We start from the raw sequence: 15,551 nt of genomic DNA on the forward strand, positions 1-15,551 counted from the left end.
AGAATACCCTGCACACCCATTGAAAATTGATGTAATACAAAGTTTTGGATTGTGTACGGTTGACTTCTTTTACGCTGATAAGGACCACCATCCACAGTTTCGAAATATGGCCCGTTGAAATTTAGCTTTTTCGCGATTTTCGACAGCACTATCTCTGAAACAGTACATTTTCGCAATAGGTGTATATGGCGTTTCTCTCTTATTTTCATGTGAAGAATCACTTCTTAAAATTTGTCGCCATAGTTCACTAACACCCTATATATATATATATATATATATATATATATATGTGTGTGTGTGTGTGTGTGTGTGTGTATTGTAATTAGGAGGTATGCAATCCCGCGAATCAACGGGAAGCGGTCGAAACACCCACAGCCAAAACACCCACACTCAAGAAATGTCAAAACGCCCACACAAACGGTCATAAGCCCCACACAAATGGACAAATCTCCCAAAGACACGAACGGTCATAACCCCCACAGCCAAAACCCGCACACTCAAGAAATGTCAAAACGCCCACACGATCTGTCATAACCTCCACACAAATGGACAAATCTCCCAAATACACGAACGGTCATAACCCCCACAGCCAAAACCCCCACACTGGTAATCGGTCATAACCTCCAACGGTCATAACTCCCACATAAATGGACAAAACAGCCACACATAGCAACTGTCACAATCCCCACATAAATGGACAAAAGCCCCACTCAATCGGTCAAATCTCCCACACTCTGAAATGATCCTGGTTGCATGTCTTGCCTTTGTACTTTTTAATAACTTTTTTTATTCCACTTAAACCGATGTTGCAACTATTCTTCTTGCACTGTTTTGTAATGACAGAAACACTAAAGTGGTCGTCGTAAAGAGCCACAACAAAGACGTACAATCACGATATTTTCAGAGTGTGGGGGATTTGTCCGATTGGTGGGCGTTTTGTCTATTTGTGTGGGGGTTTTGTCCATTTATGTGGAGATTGTGACCTTTGCTATGTGTGGGAGTTTTGTCCATTTGCGTGGGAGTTTTGACCGATCGTGTGGGCGTTTTGACATTTCTTGAGTGCGGGGATTTTGGCTGTGGGGGTTTTGACCGTTCGTGCGTTTGGGGGATTTGTCCATTTGTGTGGGGGTTATGACCGATCGTGTGGCCGTTTTGACATTTCTTGTGTGTGGGGGTTTTGGCTGTGGGGGTTTTGACCTAGACCCGAAATCAACACCTTTACCCGTGACTGTACAAGCCCAAAAGTAATAAAAAGTACATTTCAGATTATGATCAACATTGATATACATATTTATTTTGATTCCGAACCATGGACAACAAACAGTTTAAACGCTTAGAAACTTCAAAACACTTTAATTTTTATACCTCTAGTAAAAATCCCAAATAGTAACTCTCAGTTATCGGTAATAATTTCTCAGTTTAGTACTTCAAGATATATTAATTTTAAACTTGCCTATCACTTTTAGCTATTTTTATACTAATTTCTAATGGAATATAGATGAGCCACTGGTTAACTACAGCACCAAACGTGTCCGAGTTGAGATAAACACAATTTAATCGCAAGAAAAGAATAACAAAATATACGAATAACAATTAATAGAATCTACAAGCAATCTAATTTAATCAGAATTGGGCCTTCAAGTCAACTTTAAATTGACACCACAAGTAGTCAAACTGAACGGTGAAACAAAGTCAAAGTCTTACAAGTTGACCCAAAATCAATCAAATATTGTTAATAATCATCAAAATATGAAGCTAATAATGCTTTTAATACTGAAAATGAAAAGAAAATATGCTACTACAGTCCAATCCCATGTCCAATTGTCCTACTAACAAAAGGTCGAGTGAAACTTCAAAATTCCTTGCGTTGAATAAACTGAATGTTTAGGCATAAGGAACCAAACGAATAGGTGTTACAGACTATTAATATGAGCCAACCGCGACTTCTTCTTTTTTTAATGTTAGACACGGTTACGATACATGCATACGAACTTGCTCATTTCAATTTCTGCTGACCATTCTCCAATCTCGGTGGCTTCCTCCGTTGAACTAACTGTTCAACAAAAGAGGCAAATGCTACAAGGCGCAAGTAGTGTTGCAAACTAACATCTGGCTCAGTTTCTTGGTTACAAAGTCATTTTTAGATATTTAACAACATTTCCAGCATCGGGGTAAATCTTACAATTGGTTTACTCAATGTAATGTAACCCTTCCAAATGACAATTTATCATGTTTAACACATAAAAATGTAAATGTTAAAAAAATGCTTGTTTTGTATAGTCATCATGGTTTGATCTTTTAGTTTTTTTTCTTAGAATTAACCTTCAAAATTTGCGTCAGAACCGCTGTGACGGGCAGAGGAGTGTTACAATATATATATATATATATATATATATATATATATATATATATATATATATATATAACGGATCTATGGGTCTCTATGTATGATGTAAAACTGTCACAATACCTTCATAACTTGCCACACAAGTGTGAATCATACAGGTTTAGACAGCCCTTGCTACGGAAGAAATAATTTCTTAAGACATTACATAGTATTCATACGATTCTTATTTAATTCTTCAATATATTCGATAGCATAGACTATTAGGAGTGAGTAATGAAGTATATCATCCTATAATGTGTATACTGTAGATATAATGTATTATTGTTATTATACGCGCTTAATACAATATAATAACACTTTTAAAACAAAAAGTTACAGTAATGTATTTTTTATCGCAGGAACTATAAATACTGAAACTCACATGCATTACTTCTTTCTTTTTTATATTTGGAATCAAAAATTGCGTTTCTATCATATTATTCTAAGTTAAAATAAAAATTTGATAAATAGATAACGAACTTAATAAGTGAGACTTTGTAATAAAATAATTAGGAAAAAGTAACCAATATTTAATCGCAGGTAATCTGAAATAATAAACTGATTTATTTTAATAAATAAAGTACATAATAACAACTAAGTGTGCATTAGAAGATTATTCCAAACTTTTAAAACGTAAATAATTGTGTTCTATTAAGAAATCCTAAAATTACACATAATGCACATACTACTCGAGCATCAGAAACTACTTGTGTTAATAATTTGTAAAGGGCATGGATGTTTATATGTAAATATTTAAATTTCACTTCAAAAATTTGGTGAGATGTTAACTGGTCCTACTAGAATTTTAATTCATACTGGTTACAAGTACTAGATAAACTTACAAAATCTTCGTCTCCAGAAGAGAGTTCGTCAATATTCTCCATCAAAAAATTCCGCGTGAGTTTAAGACCTTCATTGATAGAACTCACCGTTAGTGGGAGGGCAGCATAGAGAAGAATCTGCAATAAAAAAGTGCTGTTTATTATTTGAGAGCATGGACTTAAATGTTGCAAAAATAATGACATGGGTACAACAATTGAATTAGACAATTACAAACAGAGAAATAAAGAAGCATATCAAGAAACAATTTCAACTATACAACTTATATAACTGTTTGTATTATACAATTCAAATAAATGAAATAATAACAACCATCAATTATACAAAAAAAATACAGTTTCCCAATTCAACTGAAATTCATTTTTTTTTTATTAAGCAGAAGTTATTCTATCAACACAGAACTAAACGTCCAAAATTACAAAGTTCGAATTATCACTTTAGTATTTCAATTAATGTTTAAATTTACTATTATATGTTTTGCGAGAATGCCTCGGTAGCTGGTTCAGGTTGCCAATTATCCTGGTTTGAATCTATCCTTCGAAAGTGATCTTCCCCAAATCCATAAAGCCAACATAAGAATTAACATTTAAATATATCAGCTACTTGATGTTTCTCTCTGAGAATGAGTAAGAGAAACTCTTGATTCTTCTTTCATCAAGTTATAACGTCTTGAAATTGCACACGCCTGTTGAATCCCTACTTTCATGACAGCTGTGACGGTCTGGAAATGCTCTAGAAATAACCCGAGGGCGGTAGATACTTTCTAGTTTACGGTACGTAATTAATGCCGTTAGGTATTCTCTGTTCCAAGATGTAATACTACGTAGATATATGTAGAATGAGCATGAATATGTATTTCTAATATTTGTTCGCTTATTATTACTTTATATGTATTTCATAATGAAATTAACTGACTCTTAGAAGGGAGTAGTACATTTTCAGCAGAACGTAGATAATATTTCGTCTATACTAATTATAATATTTAATGAAAATCAACAACAAATAAGTTTTAAATTTGACATTTTTAAATGTGATACACGAACTTTTAAATATACGACAAATAGTTTAGATTCGCTAATCTTAATTAACATTTTTTTCAAGATATGTTTGACAAAATGTCTTAAAGTAAGTTTGTCTGAAAATACGCAACACCATAACATTATTTTGTGGAAGGAAACGTGAATGCGTAAATCTTCCCGACTTCTGGAACCGGTCAGCCTAAAAGAGTTGTTAGTTCAGATAAAATTTATGGACGTAATTTGGTTTAATTATTTGCGACATGTGATGCAACTCCGGTAATATGTATCGGGCATTACGATGTTTTTCCAGAGGATAGTAAGATAGTAAAACAACCAAAGTAAGGAAAAGGGATAATTTTAAAAAATCTTTTTTACCAATAAAAAGTATGAGTAAACTTGGGTAATAATGTATGGAACTAAAATGCCATTTACGCCGACTTGTTACCGTAACACGATTGGGACAGTCACTAAATAATAATATTTTACAGAGTAATATAACATAGTTGGACCTCAGCGTTTTAAACCCTCTACTTTCAATAAAATTTAAACAGATTTAAGCAAAACTACAAATTTAATATTACAATTTCTTGGTATAGTAACTGACTTGCGTCTAATGATATACATCGATTATGGCATTATTAGCAGTCCCAACAGAAACACGTGCAAACATTTAAATTTCTTAAATACACCTCGTATAGTAAACTGCTAAGAATTATCTCTTTGCAATCGTATATCCAAACGTGTTCCCGTGTGTGTGTGTCAGCACTGGGAATAAAACTCGCCCTCAGCTCTTTAGATGGTGAAAAAATAATATCTTCCCGCAGTGCATTCCAATAGGCAAGCTCACAGCAGATTTTACCTTTGTGTGTCAGTTGGTTGCGTTACTTTTAAAATCGGGAATCTCTTGGTTGAAAGAGACGCTACAAGACAACTGAAAAGTTAAAGTCAGTCGACTTAGGAATGTTCTGAATACATCTCAAGTAAAAAGCAAAAGCTGTCAGTTTGAAATGAAACAGTAATCTACTACCTAAGAGGTAGTAACTCATTCATCACCATGAAAGCAATAGAAGAAATAAGAATACTTAAGAGAGATCTATGGTTAACGATAAAATCAACTTTTGTCAATGTGAATGAGGGTTACAAAATACTGGTTGGAACGGGACAGAACAGTACCATTATTTGGTGAAAAGTAGTGACTATTAAATTGTATTAGTAAAACTAAATAGCATAAGTGGTAATGAAGAGAGTAGTGAAACTGTTTTTTTCAGGTGTACCGAAACAAGATCGTATCTACCGCTACCAGAACGAAAATTCTGGACCAAAATAATAAACCATACTTAAACTATGGTCTGAACCACTAAACTGTTTTCCCCTTAGGTTATCTAATTCCATTACTTGAATTCCAGGGAATTTGGAGTTCTGAGAACGCCTAGACAGATGCACCCAACTTACACGTAGCTTTCCTGGGCACTGCCAACAATTGGTACCTCTGAGACAGGTGTTTACGGAAGTAAAATTGTCATGTAGGTGACTAACAAAACAGTTCTCCATTCTAAGATGAATCACTGTGGTTCGGGTCGTGTTTTCCAAAGAACACGAAACATTAATCTCAGTATTGCTGTGTATGTTATGTATTATATCTTTACATACTGTATATTTTGAGAATTAAAAATAATTCACAACGCATGCATCAGTAAATGCTTGAAAGTAGCTGAAAAGAGAGATCTTGCCTGTAACACTGTGTACGTATTAAAATTGAAACAATTCAAAAGGTTTCAACCTGACGGGGATCCGAACCCGGATCCGCCAAATATAAGTTCAATACGCCAAGCACTTACCTACCGGGACACCCCAACTTTCACCTAAACTATTAGCTTGTTAATCGTTAAATGTAAGACTATACAAAATATTAATGCTCGTGTAATAAGGCGTCCTTTATGAGTGTCATAATGCATTACGAGATTTCCTTCTTTAACGCCCCAAAAAGTTATATAGACATTCCTCAATCAGGAACATATCATGAAACGTTCTTCAAATCAAGAGGCGTAATCGTTTTCAGCAATGGTCCCGATTTACAGTACAATTCTTTTTTACGTTCTACGTTGCAAAGGAGAAAAGAGGGTAGAAATTAATTTCACATTCTTTGTATTATATCGACACGTGTAGAAATAGTGTGTGCTATGTTTATCTACAAACAACTACTAGTTTATTTTCTTATCTTTGTATAAGGAAATGATGGCGAAATATGAAAGTAGAGTGCTGCTATTACAGCGAACTTTGTTCGAATCTTGTTATGTTATTTATTTTTTCTTTATTTGAAGGTATTGTTTTCGAAATGTATAGTGTATGTCTTTTGTTCCTTTATTATTACTTTTATTATTATTATTAATGCAAAGTCGAGATTTGGCTACATATTTTATATTTTACGAATTTTCTGCTTGGATTTCAAGTCTTGGTTAATTAATCAACACATTCCATTGTAGGGGGTTTGGGGGAGGGAAATGTCATCCTGTTACTTTTAATTTGTTTATTTGCATGCTGCACTAATCTTGGACACTACATTTGATCTTTCTATATCTACGGAATGTACCGAAAGGTTTAGTAAGTTAATAAGAGTGATCATAAGAGAGTAAGTTAATAAGTGATGAGATCAATGAACTTTGACTATTAACAACATTGAAAGTACTAGGTTGTCGGAAAAGTCATGTTATATTAGAGTAACATATGACAAATGATGATTTGGTGATTTAGAGTTATTCGAACCATGTAATAGTTATGTCATGAATAGCTAAGATGTTGATCGTTTTGCGTATTAGAATTGCTCTTTATTTGGTTTGGTTTTACAGATTTGACCAGAGATGAAATGGATCAATAAGAACATGACACACGACCCACTTACCAACCACTCACCCACTCTTACCCCTTACCCACCATGGCCCAAAACCCACCGTGACAACCCTGACCCACAAACCACCATGACTTACTCCTATGCACTACCCAGCATGAACTACTGACCCAGCAAATCACATCGTCATCAACTCTGACTAGAGATGCAAAAAAGCCGGCTTTTTTGAATCGATGGTTTTTTTCACATAAAAAGCCGGCTTTTTTGGGAAAAAAACGAGAATTTTGGAAATTTTGGCTTTTTTCAACTTCATGATTTTTCTATCTAAATAGCTTTCTTATAGTATATTCTATAGTTAGATAAGAATTCCATGACCTGAATGTGATATTTCGCTCTGAAATTCACCATCAAGATGGATGGAGCACATGTTATACGAATTAAAGCTAACATGAAAAATGTAGTATTTGAGGGTAATTTTAGAGGCTATTTAACTTTATTTTAAATTTTGAGTTATCGACATCTCTTTTCTTCTCTAGTTTGTCATCCGTGTTTCATTTCTAGGAGCTTTTAGTACTCTAGCTTCTAGCGCAAAAGTTAAACTTGCCCGTTTTTCTATTTATCCGTCAAAGCGTACGTTTTTCAATATATCCGTCAAACCGTACTTCCACATTTCTGTTATACTGTAGCTGTGAAGTGATTTAGCAATAATTTTCCGGACACAACCTTGAATACCAATTTATACAAATAATCAGTAACGGATTTAGAAAAGTACTTTAGGAGGGTTTTTTCTGATTGTTTCGTTTCCTAGAAAGTCCTAATTTTATTTGGGAAGTGCTTGAAGTTTATGAGTACAGGCATAACTAATATTTCGTTTCGTATATATGTTTAGCAATAATCTTCCGGATACAACTTTAAAAATCATTTTATACTGAGAATCAGTGGCGGATTTAGAAAAGTATTTGGGGAAGAGTTTCTTACTAATGTTTAGTTTTTTTAAACATTCGTAATTTTTATTTGACGGGAGCTTAAAGTTTATGAGTAAAGGCATAAATAATAGATATTTCGTTTGTTGCAGACATTCCGTAACTTTGGGGAACGGGCTTCAGTCCGAAAGACCGCTCTCCTAACCTTCGCAAAACCGTCACTGCTGGTAATTAGTAATAATAACGATTTAAGAACAATAAAAAAGGAAGTCGGCCAACTCACAGTACACGCACTATTTCTACATTCACAGATGGAATGAAGAAAAGCTTTGTCAGAATGGTCGAATGCTGGTTGAATCCGACTTCCCGATAGAAGCGCAAAAGCTAATCACTCAGTCATGTTTGTTGTGCAGTTGTATTTATCTTAACTTAAATATATTCCGTAGTCTTTTTTTGGGAGGGGGGAGTTCCGTAATGATATGTTGAATCCCTCTTGTTAAAAATTCAGAAAACTTGAGGATTGGGTAAACTGTGATGGTGGTTCTATAAAACTTAACTGTAGAATTTCAGGAATATACAGAACCAAAAGCTCTAGATGTGCAGCCTTTAAGTGTATCATATAAATCTAAGTATTTCTCTTATGTTTTATTTCAATTTTATTTTGTTTCAAAAAGAGGGTATGAAATATTTTGAAGTAAAAATACTACATACTATTTTGCTAGTTATTTGTGTATTCTTTAAAAAGAAGTGTTTACTTTTAGGGTTGGCTGATTTACACCAACTTTTTTTTTAATAACAGGTTTAAACCACAAAAATAAAAAGAATGAAAAATGCGAATCGTGTGAACTTCATGGTAACGTTTCCAGATATCAAACCACCTGCAATAGTTTTATTTCCCTTTCACCTTTTAATCAATGTGTCCCATGTTCAATTCTCGGTCGAACCACAATCCTTCTTTCATGCGTAACCCAAGTAGCGGTTCGGATGTCAGTTTAAGCGAAAGTCTTCTTCTTGATAACCTCGGTATTTCGTAAGGATGTTAAGCCTAAATATACGAAACAAACCAAATTGTATATTTCTACATGCCTAAATGCGTGTTGTTTTATAAAGAAACCAATATTGCTTAAATATATTGATAGAAATTGGCAAAATTTATCGATTGCCGACGTAGCTTCCAACATTAGCTTGGATTGGACTTTCAATGATATCTACGTACCGGTACTAAATTTGTAATTTAATACCTCAGTTTTAGCGTACTGATTATGGTACGTTGACCTTTAAGTTTTACATGCAAAGCAATAACAGGATTTTCCCGTTATTGTCTTACGTTTCAAGTAATGACGGGATTTTCCCAATGGCTAGGGCGGGAGATTCTCAACTTAAGAAGTTTACTAACCGCACTTCTTTAAGCTTATGGGAGTTCTTCCGGCATAACCCCGCTGTTGCATAATAACATCAAGGCGAAACAAACTTAGGCTATTTCTGTGAATATGTAATATAAATACATAAAGCAAAAAATCTAAGTCAAAAAAGCCTGGTTTAAACATCCCCCAAAAAACGGGTTTTTGGCATTTTCAAAAACAACTACGGTTTTTGCCAACTATGCTTACTTTTGTATATAGGAGGTTAAAAAATTCTTATTATATACATTGGTTAATCCTGTGGAATTCATAATGTAAATATGTTGAAGAAAAATTGTTTGAAATATTTTTTCGAAATTCATAGTTTATTTTCGATGTTTTATATTATTATCAGCATCAACCACTAATTAAATGATTTTTTGTGTTATAGAGAAGCGATACAAAGTCTGTTTTATCAATTTAAAGCAGTATTTTGAAAAAAAGCCCAAAATTTCGGAAGCAAAAAAAGCAAAGCAGAAAAAACCGAGTTTTTTTCCAAAAAAGCCGGTTTTTTTCCGAGCCCTTGCATCTCTAACTCTGACACATAATCGAAGGTCTTCTGTTTCCCGACTAAGAGTTTACACTTATGATAAAATTATCGGAGTTTGAATTTATATTGTCAATCGCTAAGCACCGCTCTGTTACAATAACGGTGGATCTCACTTTTACAACTTAACATGGTAAAGTGTCTGTCAAGTTCAAAATTGTGATGAATTTCAATTAAATTATCATGGTCTAAATACTTCGTTGTTTAATTATTGATAATTTTAAGTGGAAAACGAATGAAATTTGAAAATCTCAAATCAAAATAAGTATACCAACGTACATAAGCTTGCATTACTAATTTTATACCTATTTTTCACACAACTTTATTGGTTGATTGCCCCAGCTCTAACCGCTCCATATGTTAAACCAGCTTCAGCAATTATAGTAGAAAGTGCATGGTAAACATATATGGATATGCGATGAGAAGTACTGTATTTTTTGTTTCTCAGCTTGGTTTTCAACTAATATCGATCGGTTTCGATTATTTTTATAAATTAATCCACTGGCAATTTACCATATATAGAAATTGCCACCCGTAACCCCATAAAGAAGTTTAATAGGTGTTGAGATTTGTTCACTTCATTTTCAATAAAGAGCTAATATACTGAATTTCAGCTCCGTAATGTTTTTGGTTTGTGACATATTCAATTTTTCCCGCAACAATTGGGATCCCCACTATTCTTTAGGATATTATTACAAAGTAATATGAAAAAATCTCAGTTTGGCTTATGGTATAACTATATACCAAAAGTCATTTCATTTTACTGCAATTTGGATGTGATCATTAGGTACACATAGTTACATACAATTTTGTTATATAATTATTTATATATTATAGTGATTCAAAAATGTATTCTTTCCAGTAGTTATCTCCTCTAAGTCTCACAGGCTGTGTGCTTCGAAAGCCATGTACTATTGTTATTATTACAATTTCAAATATCAATATCCAATATATATATATATATATATATATATATATATATATATATATATATATATATATACATGGAGAGAGAGAGAGAGTGAACAGATGGATGAATTGGTAGATAAATAGATATAACTGTCTTTAAAAAAGGACATGGACATTAGAAAAAATCTTTAACTGGGTATCACAACTGATTAGTAGCGAAACCTAATACAAGATGGTGTAATTAATAAGCGAGTTGTCGAAGATAGATTGTTGTCAAAAAGTATTGGAAAGACCTTAATCCAGCAATGGATCGACAATTGTTGATGTTTTTTTTTTAAATACAAATAATGGTGTTTCAAATACGAATAATCCTCTATATTTCGCGCCTATGATCCCAGTTCTCATTCTTCATATTTGAGCATCATTCTTGACAACTCATGCACGTGTGTGTGTGTGTGTTTATTATTGGGTATAATAATCGGTTCTGCGAACTCAAAATATTTTACTATCGGTTCTAAAGTACTGCTGCAAACCGACTGAATATCGGCACTGCGCTCGATCTTACTCATAGGAACTAAACAGGTGTTTCATGTCAGCTGGAGTTATCCGTTCCTCGGCAAGTAGAATAAGTATAGCATAAATAAAGTATCTGCTATTGATGGTGTTTGTGGCAGAGTTTACTAGCGCAATAAGCTAGAAATTATAGTTGGTTTTGCTTTGGGTTCAAACTCGGACCAATACAACTTTTTTATTTTTAAATTTTCAAATCACTTGTTTCATTAGAAGAAAATGAAAATAATACTCAAAAGGTGATTATGCTACGTGAGCAGCAGTTTTCCTATGCTTATCCACAGTATAACATGTAATAATAGCAGTAGTAGTAGTAAGACTAGTAGTAGTAGGAGGAGGAGGACCCGATTAGATGTTTCGCAATGCTCGTTTTGCTCCGCCTTGACTGCCATGATATAAATTTAATCTCAACTACTTTTTCACTTCCAACAAAGTGAAAATTATCTTGTATAACTACTCTAATACACAATACATACAGCAGTAGGTATGAACAGTCGCAAGCTCCAACCAAGCAGAAACGTGTTCTTAGTTTCTATAGCTAGGGTAGAGGGTGAAAAAATACGGTGTTCAGAAGATGCTGTTTACAATGCAGAGTGCAATGACGGTCGGTGGATCAGAATGGGTCATACTGGGTGGTGGATCATGGTGGATGGTACGTTTCAGTATGTCGTGTTGGGTGATGGGTCACAAAAGGTCAAAAGCTGTTGACCCACGACCCACTTTCCTGCTCAGAAAGCTCGATCCATTTGACCCAGTGACCCACTCCAACTCTGGAATTACAAACACATAGAAGATGGAAGACCAAAATTACATGTGCATCATATTTTATTATTTTACTTCACAGAAGGGAAAAACAGTGTTTTTCATTTTTACTATCCTCAATATTTCTATGTTTTTACCCTGTTATAAAAGAGTTACTGAAGAAAAACACAAAAAGTGAGCAAAACGCGCAAAAATAGAAAACAAAATACAGAGAAAGGTTCATTAAATTAATTAACTTTAAAAAATACAGTGCCTTGAAACACTACATTTCAATCAATATGTGTATCTGTCCAATTCTGTGCCGTGAAAAAACAACCCGAGGCAAGAGCATACGCCACCGCATCCGTACATATGATTAGTCAAACTAAGTTGAATTCTCTCGACTACACTTTCTGCATAATTCTTTACGATTTTTATCATGACTGAAATCACAAAGTTTCATCATTATTACACTTGTAAAAGTGTGTATTACTGGATAGACTGCACATCCGGCTTTTCCCTCCTCGCAGAACAGTGATGTCTTAGGTTTGTGGCTTAAGCGTTAGTTTGATAATGTTGTGGTCGAACGTTCGATTCCGGCTCTGGCAATTAAGAAGATTTTTGAAATTTGCAAAATTGATACTTCTGATATATACTACAATGAAAAATATTCAATTTCTCTGGGTCTAAGAGTTGAGATGACTTCCTTCACAGCTGAAATGCCAACAACAGAAAATTACGTCAACCGTATCAACCTTCATTCGTAATTGTCTGGGAAGGTAATGTGTTTGGACAAGAATTGATGAATACATAAGAGCTAAACACACGTCTTTACTACTATAGTATGGGCCAGAAATGAGTTCTGAGGATTGTTCCTAGCTGTGCACAAATTGGAAATAGTGATCGAACCTAGAACTCTAGACATAAGAATGATACTATTTAAGATGTTACCTCACCTTTCTACCCAGAGGAAGGGAGAAACAAAATGCATTAGTCTTATCAGCTATCAAATATTCCATTTCTTGTCATAAAATCACAATTCTATCTGTAAATCCATAAATGCAAGAATATTATTGCGTCCATGTGCAAACCTGAGAAACGTCTGACATACTGTTTACTTTTTTTCTGTTCCTATGAATACCTTCAAATAAGTTACGTTTTTTCCTTCTGTGGTAATAATAACATTACAATTAATAATAATAATAATAATAATAATAATAATAATAATAATAATAATAATAATAATAATTGAATGACATAATTACAATACCAATCATATCAACATTCCCTTCCTATACAGAAAAGAATAATAATTGCAACGATGTAATTTGAACCCAGGAAGGTCCAATGGGAGTTCCCGTTTTCACATTTTTTTAAAAAAACTAAACATCCAACAGGAGTATTGTTCTCCACTGGCACTCTTTGTCAAGTCCCTTGGGCGTATTCAAAACATTACAGGGACACGAACACAGAAATACCAAGAGCAGTTTAAATTCCGACCTTGCTCTTCAGAGGAATTCGAACCCCTAGTGATTGCTCCCTTGATCAGAAACCAAATGCCGGAGATGACTTGGATAGTGCTAGGCTCTATTTGCAACACATTGTTCATATGCATATAAGAATATAAACTAGTAGTTATGGAACATAAACATAAAACTGTCAATTTCTATATGTGTTGATACAATTCAAAGAATGTGAAAATAATTTTGTCGTTTTTTTCTTTTTTGGAAATTAGAAGTTATGGTAAAGAAGAAATGTAATGTTAATCCAGAGCATTCCTGAAACCGATGACGTAGCCTCAACTTGAAGAATTTTTTGTGATATTTTCCACATTGAGAAAAATCTATATAACTTGTTTTAGAGTTAAAGAAAGAAACCTCGAGTAAGTCATTAAGACATTCACATAAACATTAGTCTCTTGTTTATATTTTTCCACGAAACGATTTAACTATGTATTAGTTTGGGTTGGAGATGAAGTGCTGCGGTAGGTCATAGTTTTTCTCGTGCTGTCATGTAGGTCACATCGCTTTTTCGTGTGGTATGATTGAGTGATGCTACAGCTAATCCTATATTCGCCGTGCCTTGTGTTTTTTCTAAGGTTTATAACCTTCAGTTTTTTGGTGCGTAGCACCTTGAGCTATCAGTGTTAAGAAGTTTATTCACTGATCTAGATATGGAATACAAAAACGACCTCTAATTTCAGTTATTATATGACCGGAGATTTCGGAGTTCTAGGCCAAAATCCAGCCAGATATATATCTGGTTAGCGGACCAGTTTCTTGGTAGTTTTTATGATCTAAGTGAACTGCAATTAATTGCGAAGTCGTACAGTATTTTCCTAAGTTTAAAAATAATTGTGCTTAAGAACAGTTTGCATTATGTTGCATTTAAGAATTCGGACGGCAATATCAGTAACATCACGATCGTCGCAATCGGGGATTCATTGAAATAAATACGTGTGTACCATAACCTTTTAGAATGTTCTCTATTCATTCTTGAAGAACATTGTCGTCAGTATGGACTGGGTCGTAAACTTCACCCCAATTATGGAATGCTTCTTTCCTCACTGGTGTAGGCAGTGTTGTGCGAGCTACTCATATGGAATTCCCGAAACATATTCCTCCCCGTATTATAGTGCAGGGGTGTAGTGAGAGTGTCGTATGAAGGACAGCCATTCACCTGTTTTCAATGCCAATGTAATTTACATACCATCTCCTGTTGCCCTCTGAAGAAACGAAAATCTACTACCAATTTCGGTGAACAGACTCCCCTTCGTAAGACCGAAATTGGAAAAGTACAACGTTCGTGGATCCAGACGTGCCATTCAACGGCCACCTTGTACTCCAACTCAGGATCATCTCGAGTACTTGTAATATCTGAAGCAAATGTATTTCCTGCTTTGCCGACGTCACAATCCAAGACTATGTCACCCAAAGATTCATCAAAAGTTCCAGGTGTTCACGACTCACACCCAGCACCTCTACTTTCGCAGGATAATACCGCGATGGAAGTTCTACCTATTGCTTCTAATACTCCCAACGCCCAGGAAGTTTCTACGGTATTGAGTGTTCCTAGTGTGAATAACGACGTTTTAGTCACCTCTCAAAGAGAACAAACATCAGTGTCAATTACATCTGATTCTAGTTATAAGCAAATACGAAGGAAATTGACTAGAGATTCTCAAAAGAAACACGACCGCAGCTTATTTCTGAAGATGCCCCCGAGATAGACCGAAGGGAAACAAGAGCTCCTTTCCCAGGTACGTTCTACCTCTGAGTAAAAACTGCCATGACGAATGGTGTGTACATTCTGTGGAACTGCCTATTGTACTTGACCTTCAGTACGCCTCAAGGAGTGTTTGTCTTGCTAAC

At 34.5% G+C, this 15,551-nt stretch overlaps 1 protein-coding gene across 1 annotated transcript in view; it reads right to left on the reverse strand.

Moving 5' to 3' along the window:
- Positions 1-15,551, reverse strand: part of LOC145691713 (ABC transporter A family member 4-like) — a 55,492-nt gene that overhangs the window by 2,926 nt on the left and 37,015 nt on the right. Inside the window, exon 5 of the mRNA XM_081767049.1 lies at positions 3,210-3,345. Coding sequence (XP_081623175.1) covers positions 3,210-3,345 — 136 coding nt within the window. The remainder of the gene's footprint in view (positions 1-3,209; positions 3,346-15,551) is intronic.

This window comes from Thermobia domestica, chromosome 8 (assembly GCF_964235325.1).
Source record: "Thermobia domestica chromosome 8, izTheDome1.hap1.1, whole genome shotgun sequence".
NCBI classification, from domain to species: domain Eukaryota; kingdom Metazoa; phylum Arthropoda; class Insecta; order Zygentoma; family Lepismatidae; genus Thermobia; species Thermobia domestica.